At 51.3% G+C, this 21,828-nt stretch overlaps 1 protein-coding gene across 9 annotated transcripts in view; it reads right to left on the reverse strand.

Annotated features, from left to right (window-relative positions):
- Positions 1-21,828, reverse strand: part of magi2a (membrane associated guanylate kinase, WW and PDZ domain containing 2a) — a 138,677-nt gene that overhangs the window by 20,490 nt on the left and 96,359 nt on the right. For all 9 annotated transcript variants that reach the window (XM_053863817.1, XM_053863820.1, XM_053863819.1 and 6 more), the window contains exons 5-10: positions 21,627-21,825; positions 17,990-18,069; positions 7,565-7,622; positions 6,076-6,197; positions 3,065-3,247; positions 1,065-1,754 (exon numbers count right to left, since the gene is read on the reverse strand). In XM_053863817.1, coding sequence (XP_053719792.1) covers positions 1,065-1,754; positions 3,065-3,247; positions 6,076-6,197; positions 7,565-7,622; positions 17,990-18,069; positions 21,627-21,825 — 1,332 coding nt within the window. The remainder of the gene's footprint in view (positions 1-1,064; positions 1,755-3,064; positions 3,248-6,075; positions 6,198-7,564; positions 7,623-17,989; positions 18,070-21,626; positions 21,826-21,828) is intronic.

A 21,828-nucleotide genomic window follows, 5' to 3' on the forward strand; every position in this document is an offset into this window, starting at 1 on the left:
TCTGAAAGTATAACTATAGCACAGGCCTGGATTGTTGGGATACAGGAAGAGACTTTCATGTTTCTCCTGCCAGCAGACAGCAACACAGCCTGTGACACGACGCCCCGGTGTCACCGCGCACGGCTGCTCAGCCTCCACCAGGCGAGGAGCATCATGAGAACCTGGCTGCTCCACAGCTGTCACGTTCTGTCAAGTTCAGACGTATGAGACCCAGCGACTCCTCCAGCAGCTCAGATCAAACACAAGCCAACTCTCCGCACTCGATGTGGAGACACTGTCCAAGCAAGAGACCACACTGTGGCTACAGCACCACGTCCGTGTTGAAGTGTCCACACAAGTTTATGATGCACAATTCATGAACCGACACGACTTTGCTGAATGTTTCTAAACAGAGCCGTCCGCTCTCTCCTGAGTTACGAGTCTGGTTTCACCGTTGAGTTCTGAGGACCACAGTCAAACTCCAGAGAGCCAGTGGAGCATCGCACCTAACCCGAGCTCAGCCCTGAACCTCCAGCGTCCAGACAAGCCTGGAGTCATCTGAGCTCCACTGGCCTCCAATCTCCTCCGAACTTCAGCACCTGTTTGAGCACTGCAGCCAACAAATGCATCATAGAGCGCAAACAAAGAAGAGGAAGGAGGCATAGCTCTGGTTCTCGTCTTTTAAATCACGTTAAAATGTTCTTGAGAGGACAAGCCCAGAAGGGGTCTTGGTCCGATCCAGCAACCTCAATAGAGTTCTTCAGGAACTCTTGAGGAACCTCTTTTGAAGTGGACTGGCTCAGGAACTTCATCTTCACTTCAACATGAGAGCTGTGTCCGTGCCGTTAGAGCAGATGTTACTGAGCTGGAGCCTCCAGAAGTGACTTCTCACAAGAGACCTGTGGACTCCAGCTCAGCTCTCTGAACGCAGAGAGGTGCGCAGTTTTGTTTCTTCGCTCCTAAAACCTCCATTCTTTGTCCCCAACCTGCTAAAAATGGAGTGGGACGCCCTGGTTCTGGGGTAAAACTTGCTGGTTCTCCAGCCCGGAGCCCACACGGCCGTCCTACCTGCAGATGAGGGTTACCTGTGCCTCCTCTCTGGACCACCAGGCTGGTCTCGGCTCCCACCGCACACTCCTTCAGCAGCTCCACCACCTGGTTGTGAGTGGATCCCTGCACGTTCTGCTTGTTGATCTCCACGATCAGGTCGCCCTCGCACAGCCCCGGGCAGCCCGTGGCCTCCAGCACCTGCTTGACCCGCTGACCCGTGGCACCGTCCGCGATGGTGAAGCCGAACCCGTCCAGGCCCTTCATGATGGTGAGCGTGAGCAGCTCGCCCTGCGTGGCCCCAGAGGACGCCATGGAGACACTGTCGGGCGGCGTGGCGCCGGCGGTGTGGGGCAGCGAGCCGTCCAGGTGGGTGTCCCCGGGGTGAGGGGTGAGCAGCTGCTGCGCGGCGCCCAGCTGGTCCTGGCCGGGGTCCGTGACAAAGCCAGCCGTCCGGGAGAGGTAGTCCAGGTAGTTGTCGTAGCCGGTTCTGCCGTTGACCAGGATGGGCCGCTGCTCCATGATGCCCAGCGGGGAGATGATGGTGGTGGTGGCCGCCGCGCTGGTGCTGGTGGTGGCGCTCTCCTCCGCGTCATAGGGGAGCGGGTACCCCCGACACAGGACCAGGCTCACGCTCTGGCCGATGGGCACCGACTGGAAGAGCTTGACCACGTCGGCGTGCGTGGTGCCGAGGACGCAGGCGTCGTTGATGTAGACGATGACGTCACCTGCAGCAGAGAGAAGAATGCTCAGTACTGAAGCGTCGCTCCTCAGATGGAACTGGAGGCTTCTCTCCAGGTGACCCCAACACTGAGGGGGGCTCTGAACGCAACTTTCAATTCATCCGAGTAAACGCCGGAGACATTTGCTTCCAGGGAACGGTGCAGAGCGTCGGCTGCCGCGACCTCAGCGCTCAGTGTCTGTGGCAGCCTCCACGCTGACAGTAGATTTGATCTGCTCTCAGCCAGTAGAGACCATGGTTTGTGACCCTCAGCACACATACACGTTTGTATCTCGGCCCTTGTGAGGACCTCTCCTGGCCATCACCCTTTCCCCAGCCTCTCCCCCTAAACCTAACCGTCCAAAACACTCACCTGAACCAGGACTCTGAACCAACCTGGAACCCAGTTATTTTGAAGTTTGAACCCTCAAACGGATGCTTATCCTTGCGGGGTCCTGTCAACTGTCCTCACAGGGATAACGTTTTGTCAGTAATTGGTCCCCACAAAGTAGGATGAACAACCTCCCCCGTCTTCACCATCATGTTAAAGACATAAGGTCCCCACAAGGACAGTGCTTTTGGCCCCCACAAAGTAGCATAAATTAGAGCACGCACACCTCCCTGCTGGTTACGACTCTAATAACAGAAATGGCGACATGCATCTTCATTAATAGAAAAGCATTTTGGTTTTGGAACACAGCACTGACTAGTGAGATGAAGAGCTTAGCAAGCTTCTCTGAGCCTCAGTCCTCTGGTGATGAATGGCTGCAGGTGTTGGGCGGAGTCCTGCAGCAGCCAGACACCAGCTTCCTGCTGGACTGAGGCATGCTGTTGGTCCCAGTCTTCCTGAGCAGCCCAGTGCTCACTGCGCCTCCGACACGCTCAGGAATAAAGGAGGAGTCTCAACAGTGGCAAGGCCAGATCAGAGAGCAAGCACTGAGGTGAAACCACGGTGGAGAGATGACGTCTCTCTGTGGATCTGGGAAGGCGAGGAGCGAGTCCAGCCTACTGTGATGGGCGCGCTGCCCCCACGACCTTAGCTCAGATGTCCAGGAAAACGCCAGCTGACTCTGTCACACCGTCAGAAACAAGTCCCATTTGACACGGGCCAAACCCAGTCTGCCCTCTGGGAGACTGGATCCATTGCCCGTGACCCGATGACCCTTGAAGTGACCTGACCTGACCTCACTGCGATGAAGCCGCCTAAACCCAGCAGCATCAAAAACACAGTCTGAAACTCTACACGACATGAATAAGGAGGTGTTCTCCAAAGGTGGGCGTGACCCACGCGGTCCTGCGTGCAGAGCAGGGACTCACCGGTGGCCATCTTGCCGTCCGCTGCAGCCGGACCCTCCGGGATGACGCTCTTGACCTGCAGGAACTCGTCTGGCTCGTCCCCTCCGATGATGGTGAATCCAAATCCCATGTTGCTCTTCTGGAGCGACGTGGACAGGAAGCTTCCTTTCAGCTGCGTGGGGTCTCGGGTGAAGAGCGGCTTCTCTGCAACCGAGACAAACACCAGCGTGAGAGCCAGCCAGGCCGAGGCGGCGGCGGCGGGAGGCTGGAGCGGCTGGATCACGGCACACGGGTGAAGCTGCGGGGAGCTGGGAAGCACGGTCCACAGGCTGGTGTGGAGATGCAGGTCTGCGTGCAAGATTCAGAGCTGCACGCACGAGGCTCGTCCTACCACAGGGGGCCAGCAGGGGGCATCAGAGGGGTGGAGCTCAGGCCAAGGTGGAAGAAGCAACGGGACCACAGACAGTGCTCAACCTCACCTGAGCTCAATTTTACTACGCTGCCATTCTCAAAGCAGCCACTGGGTGGCTCGGTACCACAGGATGCACTGAAGTGGATATCAGCATCTGAAGCAGCAGCTTGCACGACAGGGGCGCCAAGAGTTGGGGGACAGATGAAGAAGGAAATGGTGCACATCGATGTCTCTCACTGGCCCATAGGTGTGTGAATGTCTGGTGACCTGTTCATGGGGCCCCTCACCTCTCTGGCTGGGACAGAGAATAGCTGATGGATGGATGGATGCAAGGGTGGGTGGATGGATGGATGCATAGATGCATGGGTGGATGGATGGATGCATGGATGGAAGGGGGTGGATGGATGGATGGATGGATGAATGGATGGAAGGGGGTGGATGGATGGATGGAAGGGGGTGGATGGATGGATGAATGGATGTCGCATTACGAAGCAGAATTTATTCTCTGCTTGAGGTGTCCTTGCAGCACAGTTCTCTCTGTGCGACTGGTCTGAGACAGAGAGAAAAGCACTTCAGGAGCCCCTGCTTCAGACGCTGATATTGATCTGATGGTCTCACTGGAGGACCACACCTGGGAACCACAGACAGATCCGAGCCACTGTGGCACCGACACTGGCTCATGGGGGAGGAGCTCATGCCAAACAGGTTTGAATCAATCTCTTATTTGGTTCTGGCTCCTCTCCATCCACCTCTATTCAGGACCATCTGAAGTGATGGGACTGGATCAGATTTGATCAATGTCCACCAGCGGGCCCTGGACCAGGCGCTAGCCCTACCAGTCCTCATGTCCGCTCTTCTGACCCCAGATGTGGGAGAGGCTCCTGGAGACTTCACAGTGAAGGACAAACTTGAAGAACTTAAGGAGAGCATTGTAGAGGAGAGGATTTCAGGGAGCAAAAGTGGAAGGTGTTTCGACCCAGAAACACTGTCGTGGTGACTGAAACAAACAGGCCAAACTCTTTCTGGTGCGCGTCATTAGCATGAGGAGAGCACAAACTGTCACCAGGCTTAAAGGGATCAGCTCCAAAGATGCTAGGGTCGGTGGAGGGGGGGGGCGACATTCCGGGTCAGCTGCAGGACAGAGGTGGTCGAAGGACTGCAGCCGAGGAGCTGAGTTGGCATCCTGGTTTCCACATGTGAAGAACACGAGTCCCGGTAGGAGGCGGCCGGGTCGGGTGGGGAAGCTTGCGAGCTAGCATGCTACAACAGGAGCGCAGGCAGCGGAAGGTGGCGCCGGGCTCTGTGGCGCCCCCTCCTGACCTACTTACTGAGGACGTGCCACAGGGAGAGGGGGCTATAGACGGGCTGCTGGAGCAGCACCGTGCAGGCGGAGGTGTGGGGTGGATTCAGCTGGTGGTGGGGGCAGCGCTTCAGTCGGCGAGTCAGAACACTCCGCAGAGGCGAAGCGTTGGCGGAGGAGGACGTGGCGTGCGCCGCCGCCCGGCGAAGCGCCTGCGGCGAACAGGACAGGTCGCTCAGGCTGTGGCTCCGCTCGGACAACAGGCCCACCTGGACGAGGGGGGATCTGGGGAGGGTGGCGCAGGGGCTCTCTACTGGGGTCCCATTGACGGGGTGGGAGTGGGGGGGGGGAGAAAAGAGAACCGTCACAGATACAAAGCCACCTGACACTGTGGAAAAAGGCCTGACTCCGGCGGCTCGGCCGCACCAGTGGAAGCCAGATCTGGAGAGAGTTTCAGCCTGAAGGGCTCGTGGCTCTGCTCTGGGTGGGACCGTCCCACTGCCGTGGGGCCGTGTCAGAAACTCAGGTTCACATGGAGTTCTTCAGACCACTGTCACACTCTGTTTATTGAATAAATCCCCAGCCTCACCACCAAAGGAACCTCAGCCAGAGCGCAATTGTGCTCAGTCCAAAGTCCTGTGGAAAATCCCTTTGAATTGGTGAAAATTGGTAGCTACTGACTCTCGCCTATTGTGGCTATTTGACCGGCTTCTTCTCTGTGAGTGTGAGGGAGGAGGAGCAGAGCTGAAGGACGAGTCAGCATCGATCTATAGTGTATAGAAAGGATGTGGCCAAATCCATGTGATCTGCTCACGGTGGTCAACCATCAACATGTTTCAGTTGTTCATGATTTCATCTCATCTCATCGTCCACCTCTGTCTCCGGGAACTGGATCATTTCCCACGGCTCACCAGTTGAAAAGCGCTGCTTTAGATCAACTCGAGTTCTCAACCTGCTCGCGCCTGGTTAATTGGAGGCTCTGAGAAAGACAGGCGTGTCATGTGACCTCGTGATCTCAAGCCAGCTTCTCTGCATCACTGGTAACTAACTTGAAGGACCACGGTGGCTCAAGCCTCTCAGGGCGGAGACTTTGTTTCTAGAGAGTATTAAAATCGATTTCTCCCACGCTCACGTCCTCCCTGCAGTGCCTCCTATCACCCCTAGGGGTGAAGCACTGGTCCAGACAGGACAGAGCTCAGAGCAGAGACAGTGACTGACGTCACATCCTGTCGCAGAAAGACAGTTAGAAGTCAGCGGTGACAGCTGGATGAGACGGCGCTGCGGTGAGACCCACGGCGCCACCAGGACAGCGGGGCTCACCTCTGAAGATGGCGGGGAGAGGCAGCGAGGACAGGCCCTGGCTCTGCATCTGCTGCTGCTGCTGCACTCTCCTCTTGGCCTCCAGGACCGGGTTCTCGAACTGGGTCCGTCGGTTGATGTGGCTGGAAGGAGGAGAGGTTCACAGCGTCAGAAACAAGCGTCAGTGACAGTGAAAAGCCTGTCAAGTTTCGGGGGCTGGGGATCAGAAACAGCACAGGCAGGACAAAAGACAGAAAGCCTGGCGTGCGAGAAACTCCGTGAGCCAAACCACTTTCATCCTGAGCTAAAAATAGAGCGAGTCATGCGGCACCGTGGAAGGCGAGCAGACCAGAGCGGGGCCGCGCCGCAGTCAGGTCCGAGCCCCTGCAGCACGGAGGAGGCGTCTCGTGATGGAGTTCAGAAGCAGATGCCTCACGCTCACGCTTCAAAACTTCTCCAATTGAAATGTCAGCGGGGCTCTGAAGTGGCGCCGATGTGATTGTGTCTCCTACGTTTCATTTTCTTACTGAGCTGGAACAGGGCTGATTCAATGCCCCTCATTTCCTCCAACTTCGGGGGGAAGGCGACCTAATTTGACACCACAGCAGCGTCACTTCCTGACCTCTGGGCCTGCAGTGGTCAGCACCGGTCACTTGTAGAGGGCCGGAGAGGTGCGGCAGCTGGTCAAACACAAATGGCTTCATGAGCTCATGACAGTGGGACACGAGTTACTGCCACTTCCTGCAGACAGGAGTCGCTCAACAGTTCCAATAAACACCAGTAGACATCAACTGCTACGATCGACCTGCCGCACGGGGAATGTCACGATATTGCTGTAAAAAATATTGAAATGTGAATTCACTCTAAATTTGTTGCTCTTCACTTTCCATTTCTTTAACAAAAGCATCTGTTTGCTTTTGTTCAGGGAGGTTTTTCACTACACAATGACCAGGGTTTACATCACTCTGAACGGACTTGAAATTCTTATGACAATGAAATTCTTATCCAAATATTTTCAAGACATTAAAAGAGCTTAAATAAGGTGATATAAAAACTTGTGCTACTGTCAAACTGTTGTTGTTTAAATGTATGTAATTCAATAATTCATTCAACCAAATTCATTCAAATTTTAAAACGTGGCTTCTTGCGGCAAATATTCTTATACCATTAAACTGCGATTAATTGAGATTAATTCATCACAAATTCTCTAATTAATTAGATTATTTTTAAATCGAATCCCACCCCTAATATATATATATATGGCAGTGATGGAATTACACTTTGGTCCCTCTCAGTCACAAGGTTCCCGCCCCCTGGATTCATGACGTCACTGAACTCGAGCTGCTCTGTGGAGGTCTGCACTCCCAGAGTGCTGTTGCAGCCTCGGAGCTCTTTGCCGCTGCGGTAACGAGCCCATCACTTCCTGGCCCCGCTCCGCCTGAATTAACAGGATTAATGGCCCCTCACCAGCGGCATCCCAAAATAAAGAGAACATATTAACACAACTTACTCAACATAGTAGCTGCCATAAATGGGGTCATCGATTTTCTCCCAGCCGTACGGAAGCTCTGCAAGACATAAACAGACAAGAATAATGAGGCTCCTGTTTGATGGATGCTCTGAGAGAGGCGCATTGATCGGCTCCAGAAAACCTTTCTGCGGCAGGGGCTCGCCGTCGGTGACCGCCAGGGGCTCGATGGAGCGTGAAAACCAACCTGGAAGGAGGAGTGGTCCTCGGAGCAAACATGGACAAAGGCGGTCGGAAGTTTCAGTCATGAAATATTAACGTGGCCTGAATTGTTAGTGATGTAAATACGGCGATCGAGACGAGTCGGGCCAGACGGCACAGAACCACAGGCAGCAGCTTCACAGGCCGTGGACGACACCATCTCTGCTGAGGAAGAGTCTGAAGATCACGTCCAGTGTTCTCGGCACGGAACACATGACGGGCACAAGCGTTTCAGCCACACACGGGCAGAACCACGACGACACGTTCGGACTCGCACTTGTCATTCATGCTGTCTGATACGGAAGCCAGCTGCGAAGAGAGGCAGAGGAGGAGGAGGTGAGCTGAGCCCAGGCTTCACTCATGACTGCGGCTCACAACTCTCCTCACTGTTTCACTGCACCTCATTCAGCCATTCATGTGTCGTGCGCCTGTGATTTATCTCTAATGATGACCTCACCGCACGAGAAAACACACGACACCGGTCCACACAGGAACACACAACCCTGCTGAAGAAATCAGGGGCGGAAATGGATAGAATGGTTCTTCAGTCTCCCAGAAATGGCTGATGTAGTGATGCTTCAGAAGCAAAGTTATTAAGTTTTCATTGTCTTCCATGTGTCGGACACTACAGCCTCTCTTGAAACTGTTTCATGATGAAACTCATGAGTGGAGTTTGTCCCCAACATCTTTATTTGTTGAACAGTGAACTCAGTGCAGAGATGAGAAACTCAATGTTTCATGTCTCTGGTAGAAGCCGCTGGTGTCCGACAGGCTGCTCTGCCAGCTTTATTTAGGGGTTAAATGGAGCCGTCTGTCTGCTGTATCTCATGTCTCTGAACAGTTGACTTGAACTATGGAGCAGTCTGGACACATTTCCTAGATGCTACTGAAGAAACATTAGAAATCAGGTGAAGAAATGATCATGGAGTCAGATTCTATTCTCCAGATCATGATCCAAACTGTCAGTCCTTTGTCTGGTGTGATGAAAAACCTTGTCACAATTCTCTCTCCTAAAATGCTTGTTTTCCATGGCCTTATTGAAGATGTCACTCAGACTTTGAGGCTTCAGAATTTGTTGATGGTCCCTAACTGATGGCGGCTCGTAGCATTAGCGCTGCCTGTAAGTGTGTGTCCTCCATCAGTGAAGCCTAATGGGGACGCGGAAGAGGACGCCGCCGCCAATATCCAAGTGTCGACCAGTGTCATGATCAAAGGTTCCCTGGATTCAAAATCATTTTCAAACTACCATGGAAACCAATGTCCACCACACTCTCCTCAACTGTCACACACCGGTGTCGGCTGTCCAACGCTGCAGAGCTGCAGAGCGCGGCGCCGTCACGGTCTCCTCATGTTCACGTGTGCAGCAAGTGAGCCATGTGTTTATCCAGCTTACGGTGAGATGCAGAATTGTCATCGCGGGGAGTGTGTTTGCCGGTATACCATATACGATAACTTATCGCCCGAGGCCGTGGACCACCGTGTGGCTGAAGGTTGCGAGGACACTGCCGCTGCCAGCAGCGACTGCTGCAGGCCTGAGGTGAACCAGCGGCGTGTCGCTGGTGTTCCAATTCTTCACTCAGCCTTTCACATGCAAATGAGAAAACACCTCCTCCGTCTGCTCCCAATAACATCAGCACAAGTCATTAGTTCCAGGTCCGTGGTGAGACGGACGACGTGCTTTGAAATCTCGTTACGGAGACGGTGAGATGACAAGCTCCCGGCAAACACGGCAATCTGTTACTGGCATTTCCAGTGTCATCATTCAGGGGACACAACGTGGGAACACGGCGGCTGAGATCAGCAGCTTGTTGACGTTCATTTCCTGAGCAGCCCAGCGGTTTCTCTCGCTCGCCCCTGTGGCGTGTGCATCGTCGTCGCACACGTGAACAACATGTGACTCATTAAAGACTTCAGAGGCCGAGAATGACGATTCGGGAGCTGAGAATTACGCGGCCCTCTGATGGGGAGCACGCGAGCACGTGCGTCCATGTGACAACAGAATAAAGCAACGTAAAGCTTCATAAACGGGTGTGAGTTCAGAGTGAAAACTTGAAACACTATCTTTCACATTTAATGAGCGGAGATGCAGCTGAGAAGCCCCGGCACGTGTGAATGGGTGACTCATTCACGGAGGTAAAGGTGAGATATGCGTCGCGCTGCAGCATTAGTTTAGAGGCGACATGACCAGAATCAGAGGAGCCACGAGTCACAGGTCCTGTTCGGTCAGAGAAGCAAAGCCCAGGGGAAAAATGAAAGCGAAGGAGCTCACCATATGAAAATACTGTCACAACAAACCACAGTTTCCCCGACTTTGTTTCTATTTAGCCGGTCTTAAAAGGCGCCACCACCCTCAACAGTGAGCTCAGTAACGGTGACTTCCCATCATGCTCGGAGTTATGCAGGCAAACAAGCCGCATGCTGCCAAAATTGAACCTTGTCACACCAGACCAATGAAGTTACAGGTGTTTTATTGACCATAAAGTGCCAAAATGAGCTGTTTTCCTCCATATGACTGGTTGACTGCACTGCAAAGCATCATGGGAACTGTTTGGGTCACCGTAATTGTGTTTGTTTATTTAGGATGAAGGGACCAATGCTGCTTTTTACATACACACATATATATGGCTCTCATGAAATTACATTCTAAAGTATATGTGGGCAACACAATGACGGGTCTCTGCCATTTTCATGGCAATATCCAATATCTATCATATATGTGGGGCAGCAAACGTGAAAAATGGCAGGAGGGAAGCAAATAGAACTTCAATAAAAGTGAAGACCGTTCATCTTTTGGGGGGCGAAGCTGGAACGAAGAAGTCTAAAAACTGTGGTGAAAGCAAGGATCAGTGAGCAGCATCTTCCAACTCTGCTCTTCCTCTCAGTATCATTAGAAAAAGAGGGCGGCTGGCTCCTTTCATCAGGTCCAAGTGTGCCGTCGTTCCTGATTCAGGCCCAGACTTCTGAAGTCGGATGGAGCCAGCGAGTTATGGTGTTTTTCAGCAGTGGGGTGAGGAACACGAGGACGAGCCGCGGGAACAGCAGGGGGCTCATGTTCCTTCTGTCTTCTGCTCTTTTCATTCCCTGACCTTTCACAGAGGAACCACTTTGTGAAACCAGCCGCACCAGAATCAGTCAGCCCGTCAAAGGTCAGGTGCCACAGAACCAACGGAACCAACCTGTGTGGGACGTGTTTTGCCAGCGTAACTTTGTACTCCACTACCTAAGAAAGAAATGAAGCTCAGCGAAGCCTCATTTTCAGCGCTCTGTAGGAGGCGCTCTTGGTAAAGAAATGCTTCATGAGGTTGTCAAGCCTTCCTCCACATGATACAGCAAGTCTCTTATGACGGTGCTCCGTTTCCTGACGTCACACTGCCATTGACTCCGCCTCCTGTGCAGGCGTAGGCCCGCCCCCTCCTTGTTAGATGAAGCCCTGATGAAGGGCTCCTGGCTCACCATTATAACCCAAGAGAATGTGCCCTCAGTGGGGAGGAGAGGGGTTTTTCACAGCTGCCAGCAGAGGCGCATCTCTTGCCAAAGTGTTGGGGATGAGCGGGGCTTCTGTAGACTGTCTCATGTACATACTTCAGGACATAGTTTTGTTACAAACACAAACATTCTGCCGTGTTCCACTGGGTCCAATGTCATTTCAGATCAGTGGAAGGTCAGAGGAGTGAGAGGCTGCCACCATCCATCCCTCCTTCCATCCATTCATCCGTCATCTATCATCAACCATTAATCCATCCATCCTTCCTTCCATCAATCTGTTACATCCATCTATGATCTGTCCATCCATCCATCACCTCCCATCCCTCCATCCGTTATCTATCATCACCTACCATCCATCAATCTTTTACATCCATCCATCCACCCCTGCATCCCTCCATCACCTCCCATCCCTCCATCCGTTATCTATCATCACCTATCATCCATCATCATTCTGATCCATCTATCCAACTGAGAGTCACACATCCCTTCATCCACTCATTCATCCATCGCCTACTGATCCATCCTCCATCAATTTATCCATCTATTATATGTCCATCCATCCATCACCTTCCCATCCCTCCATCATCATCACCTACCATCCATCAATCTTTTACATCCATCCATCCATCCATCCATCCACCCCTGCATCCATCCATCACCTTCCCATCCCTCCATCATCTATCATCACCTACCATCCATCATCATTCTCATCCATCTATCCAGCCGAGATTTACACATCCCTTCATCCACTCATTCATCTGTCGCCTACTGATCCATCCTCCATCAATTTATCCATCTATTATATGTCCATCCATCCATCACCTACCCATCCATCCATCCATCCATCCATCGGTCACTCACTCATCACTTTCCCATCCATCCATCATTCCCCATCCATCGATGCACCCACCCTCTGACGTCTCCTGGTTTTGTCCCAAGGACTTCAGAAGCCCAAATGTGCCTCTTCCCTGACCTGGGGAAGCGAGGTCAGCTGGACAGCCTGCGCTGACTAAACAATGGATTCAGCCGAAGTGAAGCTCCACAGCTGCAGTTTGACGGAGACGTGCAACATCTCTGCGAACATCTTCGACTCAAGACACTTCAACACCAATCAAGTCGGGGATAAAAGCTCGGACCAAGCTGGCATCTGGTATCTTCAGATGCTGAGTGAAGCGTTTTGATTACACACGCTCACTGGAGAGCAACTCTCAACTCAACGCCGGCAAATGAAAAATGAATAAAGGTTCCGCCTCACTTTGAAAACTTCTCTGGCAGAGTTGAACTTCTTCTTCTGGTTTGAAAACACAACCCTTGGCTGTGAAGACAGTTTTGTCCTGACATCACCTCGAGTGCAAACTCCCACCGGAGCCTGTCTCCTGCAGACACAGCAGACAATGAAGCAGGAGACCAGGACGGAGGAGGAGGAGAGCGCTGCATGTCTGGAAGCTTATCGAGACGGTGCAGGGCTGAACTTCGGCTGGCCACTTGAAAACCTGCCACGCAAACGTCCTCACGCCGTCCTGTCCACGCCACATTCCTTTTTCCGAGCCTGTCTTCACCTGCACCTGTTTGGAAGCCGCAGCTTTGCTGGGCCGTATTCAGTGCAGCGTCAGGCCGGACACTTGAGCGGAGAGGTTTGGGTGACAGCAGCTCACAACAGATGGAGCAGAAAAGAGGACGCCTCACTTCTGAGTGCTAAAAGAGAAGACACGTCGGCCCATTCCAAACACACGGCAGTCGCTCCGGGACTCGCGTTAGCTGTGAAAAACTGGGGTTGAATTTCAAGATCCACTCCTCGCCAAATACAGCCGACTCAGCAGTGTTTCAGGCCATATTTATGACTGGAACGTGTCGCACACTGAGCTGAAGAAAGAGCAGCAAGGAGGAAGGCCCAGCACGGGACACGGCACCTCGACTGGCCGCTCAGGTGCAGTATCACCTGCGGATGGCGGAGATTCTCAGAAAACCTCTGAGGTAAGTGAGACACTGAAGACGATGAGACCTTGTAACTGGAGTCAGCTGAAGTGAAGAGTCACTTGCCTGAGGCTCTTGAGTGTGTTCAGGCAACACAGTTGCTCCTCCAGAGAAGAAGGTTCTCTGAGCCGACTCCGCTGAGACGCCAGCGCCGAGTCAGCAACTGCATGCACCCGCAGCTAGCGGAACAAAAGTGGCTCATCCAGCCGGACAAATGAAGAGACGGACCGGTGAAGACAGCAGCAGACTGAAGAGAGATTCACTTCTCATGATGAAAAACTACTGTTATTGTACTCACCAATTCAATGAATGTCAAAACATGACTTTGCTTCTTGATTGGCTGCGCTCCATTTCGGTTTTATTTGAGGAGGATTCAAAACCTCACGGTGGAAACCGGCATTTTAATGCTCAGTTGATGCTCAGCTACTAAAGTCAAAGTCTATATCGTTTCCAACACCATTTTTTGAATGTTATTTTGTTGGTGTTTCTAAAAAATCTAAAACATGAAGCGTATCATTTATAAATGCAGATTGAGTCAACTATGGAAACACTAGCAGCAAAGTCGCATTGATTCATTCATTCATTCAGTTTATTCAAGAGGCTTGTTATTCCAGATTTTCAGTCCATATTTTAGCCATGGAACATAAGTAAACTGGAATAAATAAACAATAAGCATCTCTGGAATGAAAAGAACGACTGGATGTTTTGAGTAAAACTGAGTTTTCATTTGACTAAAACTAGACTGAATTGCTGTGACTTTTAGTCGACTTAAACATGACCAACTACAATGACGTGAATGACTAAAGGATTAACTTTGGCAGAAGACTAAACAGAAAAATGGGCGAGAAACAGAACCTCATGAAGGTGGAGATCAGCAGGTGAAATGAGCATTTGGGGTTCGATGAGACGAACTCGAAGTGAACTGAATGCTGCAAAGAAGGTGGAGGAGGCTGAGGACGACTGGGAGACCAGTCACATAATCTCCATCACACCTCTCTGCCTCAGTGAGCCCAGCAACTTCAGCCACTTTTCTGACTGAATCTTGGAGTCAAAACACCGGTCACCTTGACTCGACCTTGCCTACGCCACCATCCGGCCACACTGAAAACTCTACGGAGGAAGAGCGCCACCTGTTGGCGTAAAAGTCTCGCTGCTGCTGTTGCTCACACGAGCAGAGTCAGCTGGAAGAGATACCTGGAGGCTGGACCAACATGCCGACAGCTTCAGGAGTGGAATGGGGTTCTTCGTGTTGACTAAAGAGCTGCTAACTGGAGGAGGGTAGTTCCGACATCAGCGCCGGCCACGAGGCTCGAGATGCACCAGCGAGGTACACGGAGCAGATGCGGTGATATGATGAGGTAAATCAAAACACAAGAGTCACACACATCAGAAGCGGCGAAGCGTGAAGGTGAGACAGGTCGATCTGTCAGCAAAGAGACGAGGCTGAACTTTGCTCGCGCAGACCGACACCTAATTACATCCACTCAAGGAGAAGAGATTAGCTGCTGCCAGCTCTGAAGCAGGAGCTGAGGCTGCTGGGAGAAACGCTTCTTTCACTGGTCTGATGAAGCTTTAGCTGGTCACCTGCTGGTTCATGCAGCTGACAGAGGGGGAGGGAGGAGCCAACAGGGGAGGTGGGAGGAGCTGACCTCAGCGGCCCAGTCGCACTGGAACCATGCTGCAGGTCAGAGGAGTGAAGAGGCCGCCACCATCCATCCCTCCATCAATCCATCCATCGATCATTCTCCAGCTATCTATCCATTCTCGATCCACCCACCCCTTCATCCATCCATCATTCTCAATCCATCCATCCATCCATCACCTACCCATCCATCCAACCATCCATCCATCCATCATCAGTACATCCTTCACCTCCCCTCCATCACCTACCATCCATCCATCATCCTGCATCTGTCATCCATCCATCAATCCATCCATCATTCTCCAGCCATCTATCCATTCTTGATCCACCCACCCCTTCATCCACCCATCATTCTTAATCCATTCATCTATCCATCACCTACCCATCCATCCATCCATCATCGGTACATCCATCCATCCCTCCATCAATCCATCCATCATCCTGCATCTGTCATCCATCCATCCATCATCGGTACATCCATCACCTCCCCTCCATCACTTACCATCCATCCATCATCCTGCATCTGTCATCCATCCATCCATCATCTATCCATTGGTCATCTCCCCATCACTGGCCCATCCAACCATCATTCCTCATCCATCGATCGATCCAGCCATCATGAACCCAACCACCCATCACCCACCCATCCATCCACCCTCTGAGGTCTCCTGGCTTGGTCCTTCAGTGGAGACCAGGGTGGGAATCACAGGCTGCCTCACCACACAATACGTGACACATTGCCCCCAATAATGGGCCAGGATTGTAGTTCAAGGACTTGCTGACTGGCACACGTCATGAAAACTGAAGGCAGGAATGAACTTCACTCATTCATGTGACGTTTCTTGGTGAGAGCATCAAGCAGAAAGACTTGAATCGGAACGTCAAGGAGACTCTGTGATGTCAGCGAGTACCGCGGCAGCCTCCCTGTCGGCGGGCGGACATGTGACTCGCTAAAACTCTGTAACTGAACGCGGCCTACGAGGTTCGGGGGCCTGTTCCTGAGGTGAGAGCAAAGCTGAATCAGTAAAGAGACAAAGTGCTCACACGTGTTTCTGCTTCGCAGCCAACAAATATTTGGCAGAGCAGGAATAAAACAAACAGAGAGCCAGCGCAGGGATGCAACAGTGAAAACAGACTCGTCCTACTTTTCTGCTTCTCTACAGAAGGGGTGGGGGGGTGTCAACTGAAGAGGTAAAGGAGGTGAGAGAGAGACAGAAATATCCAGTTACGTAAGCGTCTGTGATGTCGGCCGCCAGCTTCGCTGGTGCCGCCGCTCTTTTGAACGGGTGGCGCTGCACCCAGCACCAACCACATATTTTGACAGGCTTTGTTGAAACGGGCTTCACGGAACAAAGAGGACAAGCTTCCACGCGCCCAGCAAAAGCGTTTGCTCAGGGTTTTCTTCAATAAAACAGGAGCGGTGAAGCATGTCATCGCTGTTCGGTGGCTTGTTGTCGTACGACAGGCTCGCCTCGGGAACCTCACGACACACACACACACACGCGCAGAGAACTGCGGGTGGAAAACTGTGGAGCCAGATTAGAGCGGCGCTCAGTGACGGCCGGGATCTTCCAGAAAGAACTCAGCTGACCGCAGAGGAGCCCACGACAAGCAAAGAAATACCACAGTGTGTACTTTAGGCAGCACAGTGGAGGAGCGGCTAGCGCTGCGGCCTCGCTCCATAAGGTCACAGGTTTGACCCCTGGAACTTGAGCAGACCTGAGTGTGCTTCAGTTGGTTTCCTCTGGCGACTCTGGTTTCCTCCCAGCTGTCTGCAGGTGTGTATTTAAGCTCATCTATCCCGGGGGCCTCCATGTGAGGACCTTATGTTTGCCCTTGTGTGGCCCTTTTTGCCAGACGCCCCAAAACATCCGATCGTCAGTGCCTGTATAACGCTCTACTCTGATCTGATCTACTCTGTATCATCACACTGGTCTCCATGAAAAGAGTTTCCGCCCGGGAATTTCGCCAAATATGATCGAAATTTGGCGATTCTCAACCCTTTTGTGGCCATAGCTTGCTCTGTTTACGGTCGTAATCTGGCGGTTATCCACATCTGGTGAGTCGCCACACTTGCAGCATGAAGCGCTGTGATTGGTCGGATGTCTGACGCTGGTGACAGAATGAAACCGCAGATAAGTTCCACACAAACAATCGTTACCTAACTAACTCATAATATTTTAGCGTTTTTTTTTTTTTTTTTTTGACACAAAGCTCACTGGGGAGCGCGGGGAGCACACAGTGCTTGGCAAATGCCATAAAATATCTCAACAGGGATCAAAATTTACATGGTACTAAGTGAAGTAAGGGAAAAAATCATGATAAAAAATATGCATTTTTTTCTTATGTGTCAGCTGAGTACAACAGCTGCCCAGGAGACTCCTGCATCTGAAAGTGGCAACAGCTATTGAGTCAATGTTTGACTCAGATGTTTGTTGTATATTGGTTGTTATTTATATAAGTCAGATGTTTGCAGCTTGTTTTTTACGAAGTAAGCTGTTAAGTCCGTCATTGACGTGTGTGGAGGGGAATGTATTGTGGGCGGGGTTACGGTCTGTGGGCGTGGCTTAGTATGCCCTGTTTCAACATCCTAGCTAAAAGCCTGCTTCACCTGTCTGAGCCAGCGTGATGTCAGGATTCAGCGAAGCTCAGGCCTCCCTCCCACCACTCACGAGTTGGACTGGAACTCCAGACTATCTCAGTCCTGATGGACGCGAGACTCCCCCATAACCAGGAGCTCAACAAGGTCTGACCCCGGAGTGCACTCGATAGCCTGCCTCTAACAGAGCGTGTGTGTTCAGAAGGACCTGGCTCTGGCAGCCAACTGTGACCTCATCATAAAGCGCTAACTCGGCTCCAGACCTGGCGGACGCACAGCTCACGACAGACTCAGCTTCGTTGACATTCTCTCGGGACGCAGGGTCGTGGTGCGGGTGCACCACTTCTCTTTCACAGGAGGATAAAGCCGTCTTTGTGGGCTTTAAATACACAAATCACAAGGCCTGTGGGCCGCGGCCACCGGAGCTGATACACATCACCAGTCAGCAGCCTCCGTCAGAAGCACGACAACTGAAGCCTAGCCCAAAGGAAGAAGCCGCACTCACCGTCCTCTTTGCATTCCTCCGGTGGCTTGGCCTTCTTGGCGAGCCTGGGATCCAGCCACGACGTGGTCTTGGTGTTGTGGCTGCAGAGAGAGGCAGAGTGAGCGTGACACACAGGATGGAGAAGAGAAGCGTCCCCGGAGAAGCCTCCCAAAAGGTGACACTAGAATTCATGGTCGCTCAAATGGCAATCAATATTTTTAATTTGCCTGCTGTCCCTCATTAGAGGGCGGGAGAGGGAGCGAGAGCGGAGGCAGTGATGGAGAGCAGCAGCTGTGGGCAGGGAGCTGCTGGCTCGCCCTCAGCTCTGATCACCAGCCAGAGACACTGGCAACACCAACGTTTGTCTGAGACGTCGATCGCAGATGAAAACAGTTTGATGGATCTGTTGCGTGGCCTCAACAGCGCCGTCCAACTCTGCTTTCCTCTCTGCTGGTGCTCTAGAGGAGTGATGCTTAACCACAGGGCCGGGGCCCATGGTTTGGCCACGAGCGCCTCCTAGAAGGGTTTTGATTCACACCTTTGGGTCGTGAGACGCTCAGTTCTAATCCATGAGCCACGTATGGTGGCAGTCGTGAGTCACTGAATTGACTTGACAGCCGCACGTCTGTGATAGTTACCAACTATGGAGAAGTTCTTGGAAAGAAACAGTGATAAAGAAAGTGATGGCGCCCCCATCAGGAAACACTGTTCATGAAAGCACCTGTTGATGCAGTTTTAGAAAGAAATAAGAACATTTTATGGCAATACTTTCATTTTATTCTACGATTTTTAGATATGGTTTTATTATGTTTATTATATTTATTCAGTTTTTCTTATTTTCTATGACAAATATCTTTGCGACGATCACATGGTTTCATGTCACTTCACAAGGTTTTGGTTTGTTTATGTGTATGTAGATCAGATATGGCTGTTGATAACAAATGAAATCAGTAGTAAAGAATCAGTTCTATTACTTGAATGGGCCCTGGGGCCATTTGTTCTGGGAAAGGTGGCCCTCAGATCAAAAAGGTTAAGAACTCCTTCAGGCCAGGAATGTGATGGAAGAGGACGGAAGAGCCAGGTGACTCTCAACAAAAACTCTCCTGAAGTCAGACAGCAGCTGGACGGGGACGTCACCCCGACAGGAGAGGAGGTCATACATCAATCAAAGATCTAAACCTTTTTGACCAAGAGAGACCAAAAAAACCCCAACATATTTTAAAACGAAATTCCACGACAGCCAAATACTGTATATATAGAATACAACGAAATGGAATGAGTGACAAATTTAGAGTGAGCTGAGGTTTTTTTTTTTAACAGGAATAAAGTTACATTCCCAGTGCGCATCTATCAGGACTGAAAGGTTCCATGAAATGGTGCAGACAAACTGTGTCTCCTCAGTGAGTGCAGTTCACCATGTTCAGCCATAACTGCCATCAACAATGGGACACAGAGTCGAGCAGCATTGGTCCCCACACTCTCAATAAGAAACTCAGTTACGGTGACCTAAACAGTTCCCATGATGCTTTGCATCCCAGTCAACCAATCACAGTGGTTGATCGCTACAATTTGGCTCCGCCTCCACAGCCAGTCAGCAGTGTGGCGAGGTGATTCGAAGGGAAGTGGGAAGAAGAAGAAGTGGGAGGAAAACAGCACATCTTAGCACTTTAATGTCAATAAAGCGCCCGTAACCTACGCCCACGGTCAGGCAACCATCCACTCGACAGTCAGAACCAGATCAGATGGTTGCTGTGACGACTCCATTTATCATCGTTGGTGCCCCCTGGCATTGACCATGTGTGTGGAGGGAGCTTGTGGCCACCATTTTCTCAGGAAAGTCAGGCGCTCGCGGTGACCTGAGCTCCACTGAGTTGAGAACAGAAGAGCCTGAACCACTGCTGAAGAGACAAGCCTGAACATCACATGGCTTCAGACGGATCGCTAACTTGTTTCCGTCCTTCACCCGAGTCTCCCTCCCAGTTCCCGGCAACCCTTCTCCGTGGGTAAACCAAGACCTCTCACACAGAGGTCGACCTCCTGCTGGCAGGAATCATTTGCACTGTGTTCACAGCATAAGCTGTGAGAGCCTGAAGCAGCGAGAAGTCGACTCGTGGCATCGCACACAGTCATCTGCAGCTAGAGTCTGTGTAGCTTTTTTATCTCGGGGCCCAGCTTTCCCAGAACAAATGTCCCAAGGGCCCATACAAGTAATAGAACTGATTCAGGACTCTTGATTTCATTTGCGATCAATAACCGTATTTAATCTACTGACACGTAAACAAACCAAAACCTTGCGAAATGACATGAAACCATGTGATCGTCGCAAAGATATTTGTCATGAAAAAGTCCAACCAGCAGCAGAAGCAGCTGCAAGTCATGTTCATCAAAATTACTAAAGAAAAAAAAGAAAAAAATATAATGGAAAAACTTGAATACACTTCTGAATAAAATAAATATAATAAAACCATGTTTAAATATCATAAAATAAAAATAATATACTTTATTTAAACTCCAAAGAAGATATAAGTAAATGAAAGTATGGCCATACAATGTTCTAATACATTTTCAAAACTGCTTCAACAGGTGCTTTCATGAACAGATTTCACTGTTGGGGGCGCCATCACTCTTTATCTTTATCATTTTAAAGAACTTCTCCATAGTTGGTAACTCTCACAGATTTGCAGCTGTCCAGTCAATTCAGTGACTCACTACTGCCACCATACGAGGCTCATGGATTAAAACTGAGCATCTCGCAGCCCAGAGGTATAATACAAAACAACTTGAAGCGGCCTCTAGGAGGCGCTTGCGGCCCAACCATGTGCCCCGGCCCTATGGTTAAGAATCACTTCTTAGAAAACACCTTTGTGGGGACATTTGGGTCTCAGTTAGGACCTTTTGCCAGTCCCCACAACCGATATTTGACAAAACACCACCCTTGTGAGGACCGTATGACTTTGTGGGGACATTTGGCTGGACCCCATAAGGTCAAGCCTCAATGTGAGGGTTCAAACTTCAAAATCACGGGGTGATTCTAACTACGTTCCAGTTTGGTTCCACAGTGCTGGTTCAGGTGAGCCATGTGTTTTGGATGGTTAGGTTTTTGGGAGAGGCTGGGGAAAGGGTGATGGCCATCAAAGGTCCTCACAAGGATGGAGATACCGTCGTGTGTGAGAGCGTGAGAAGCAGACGTGCGCATGCAACATGTGTCTGAACGTCAACACTATGGTTTCTGTCGGAGCTCCGGCGTCTTCAGGCCGCTGGGACTTAGACAAGGCCGCAGGGGCTCTGCTGCTAAAAATAGCCTGTTGATGTCATAAAGCTTCCCGCAGGCCGACGGCGTCGCGCGCTCTGCGTAATGGCTTCATTAAAGGATGATATACTCCAGCACATGGCCTCATGTATGCACATTAGTGACACCCAGTCCCAGCGCCGTCGTATTTCAGGGTAATGAAGACTCACCTTTATGGTGGCAGTAAAGCAGCAGTAAAGCGAGGCATGAATTACACTTGTTTCCTCCAGACTTCAGCGTTTGCCAGTCATTAAAGCCAGCGCGGGCTTCTGACGCAGAAGAAGCTCTTTAAGTCATTTAAGATGCTGTTTTGTTGCTGTCTTTATGCGCCAACCTTTTACCCCGCCCCCCCTGAGCTGAGACACTCACTCGATGAAGTAAACTTCTCCCTTCTCCGTGTAGGCCATCTCCCAGTTGTCCGGCAGCGGCCCCAGCTCCTCGTTCTCCTCGGGTTTGGGGAGGGTCATCTTGGGGGACTGGCAACCTTCAGTGGTGGCATCTGCTGGACCGCTCTGCTGGCCGCCGTCGCCCAGAGCATCTGCGCTCTTGTCCTCATGTTCGCTAGACTCTG

This window comes from Synchiropus splendidus, chromosome 4 (assembly GCF_027744825.2).
Source record: "Synchiropus splendidus isolate RoL2022-P1 chromosome 4, RoL_Sspl_1.0, whole genome shotgun sequence".
NCBI lineage: Eukaryota > Metazoa > Chordata > Actinopteri > Syngnathiformes > Callionymidae > Synchiropus > Synchiropus splendidus.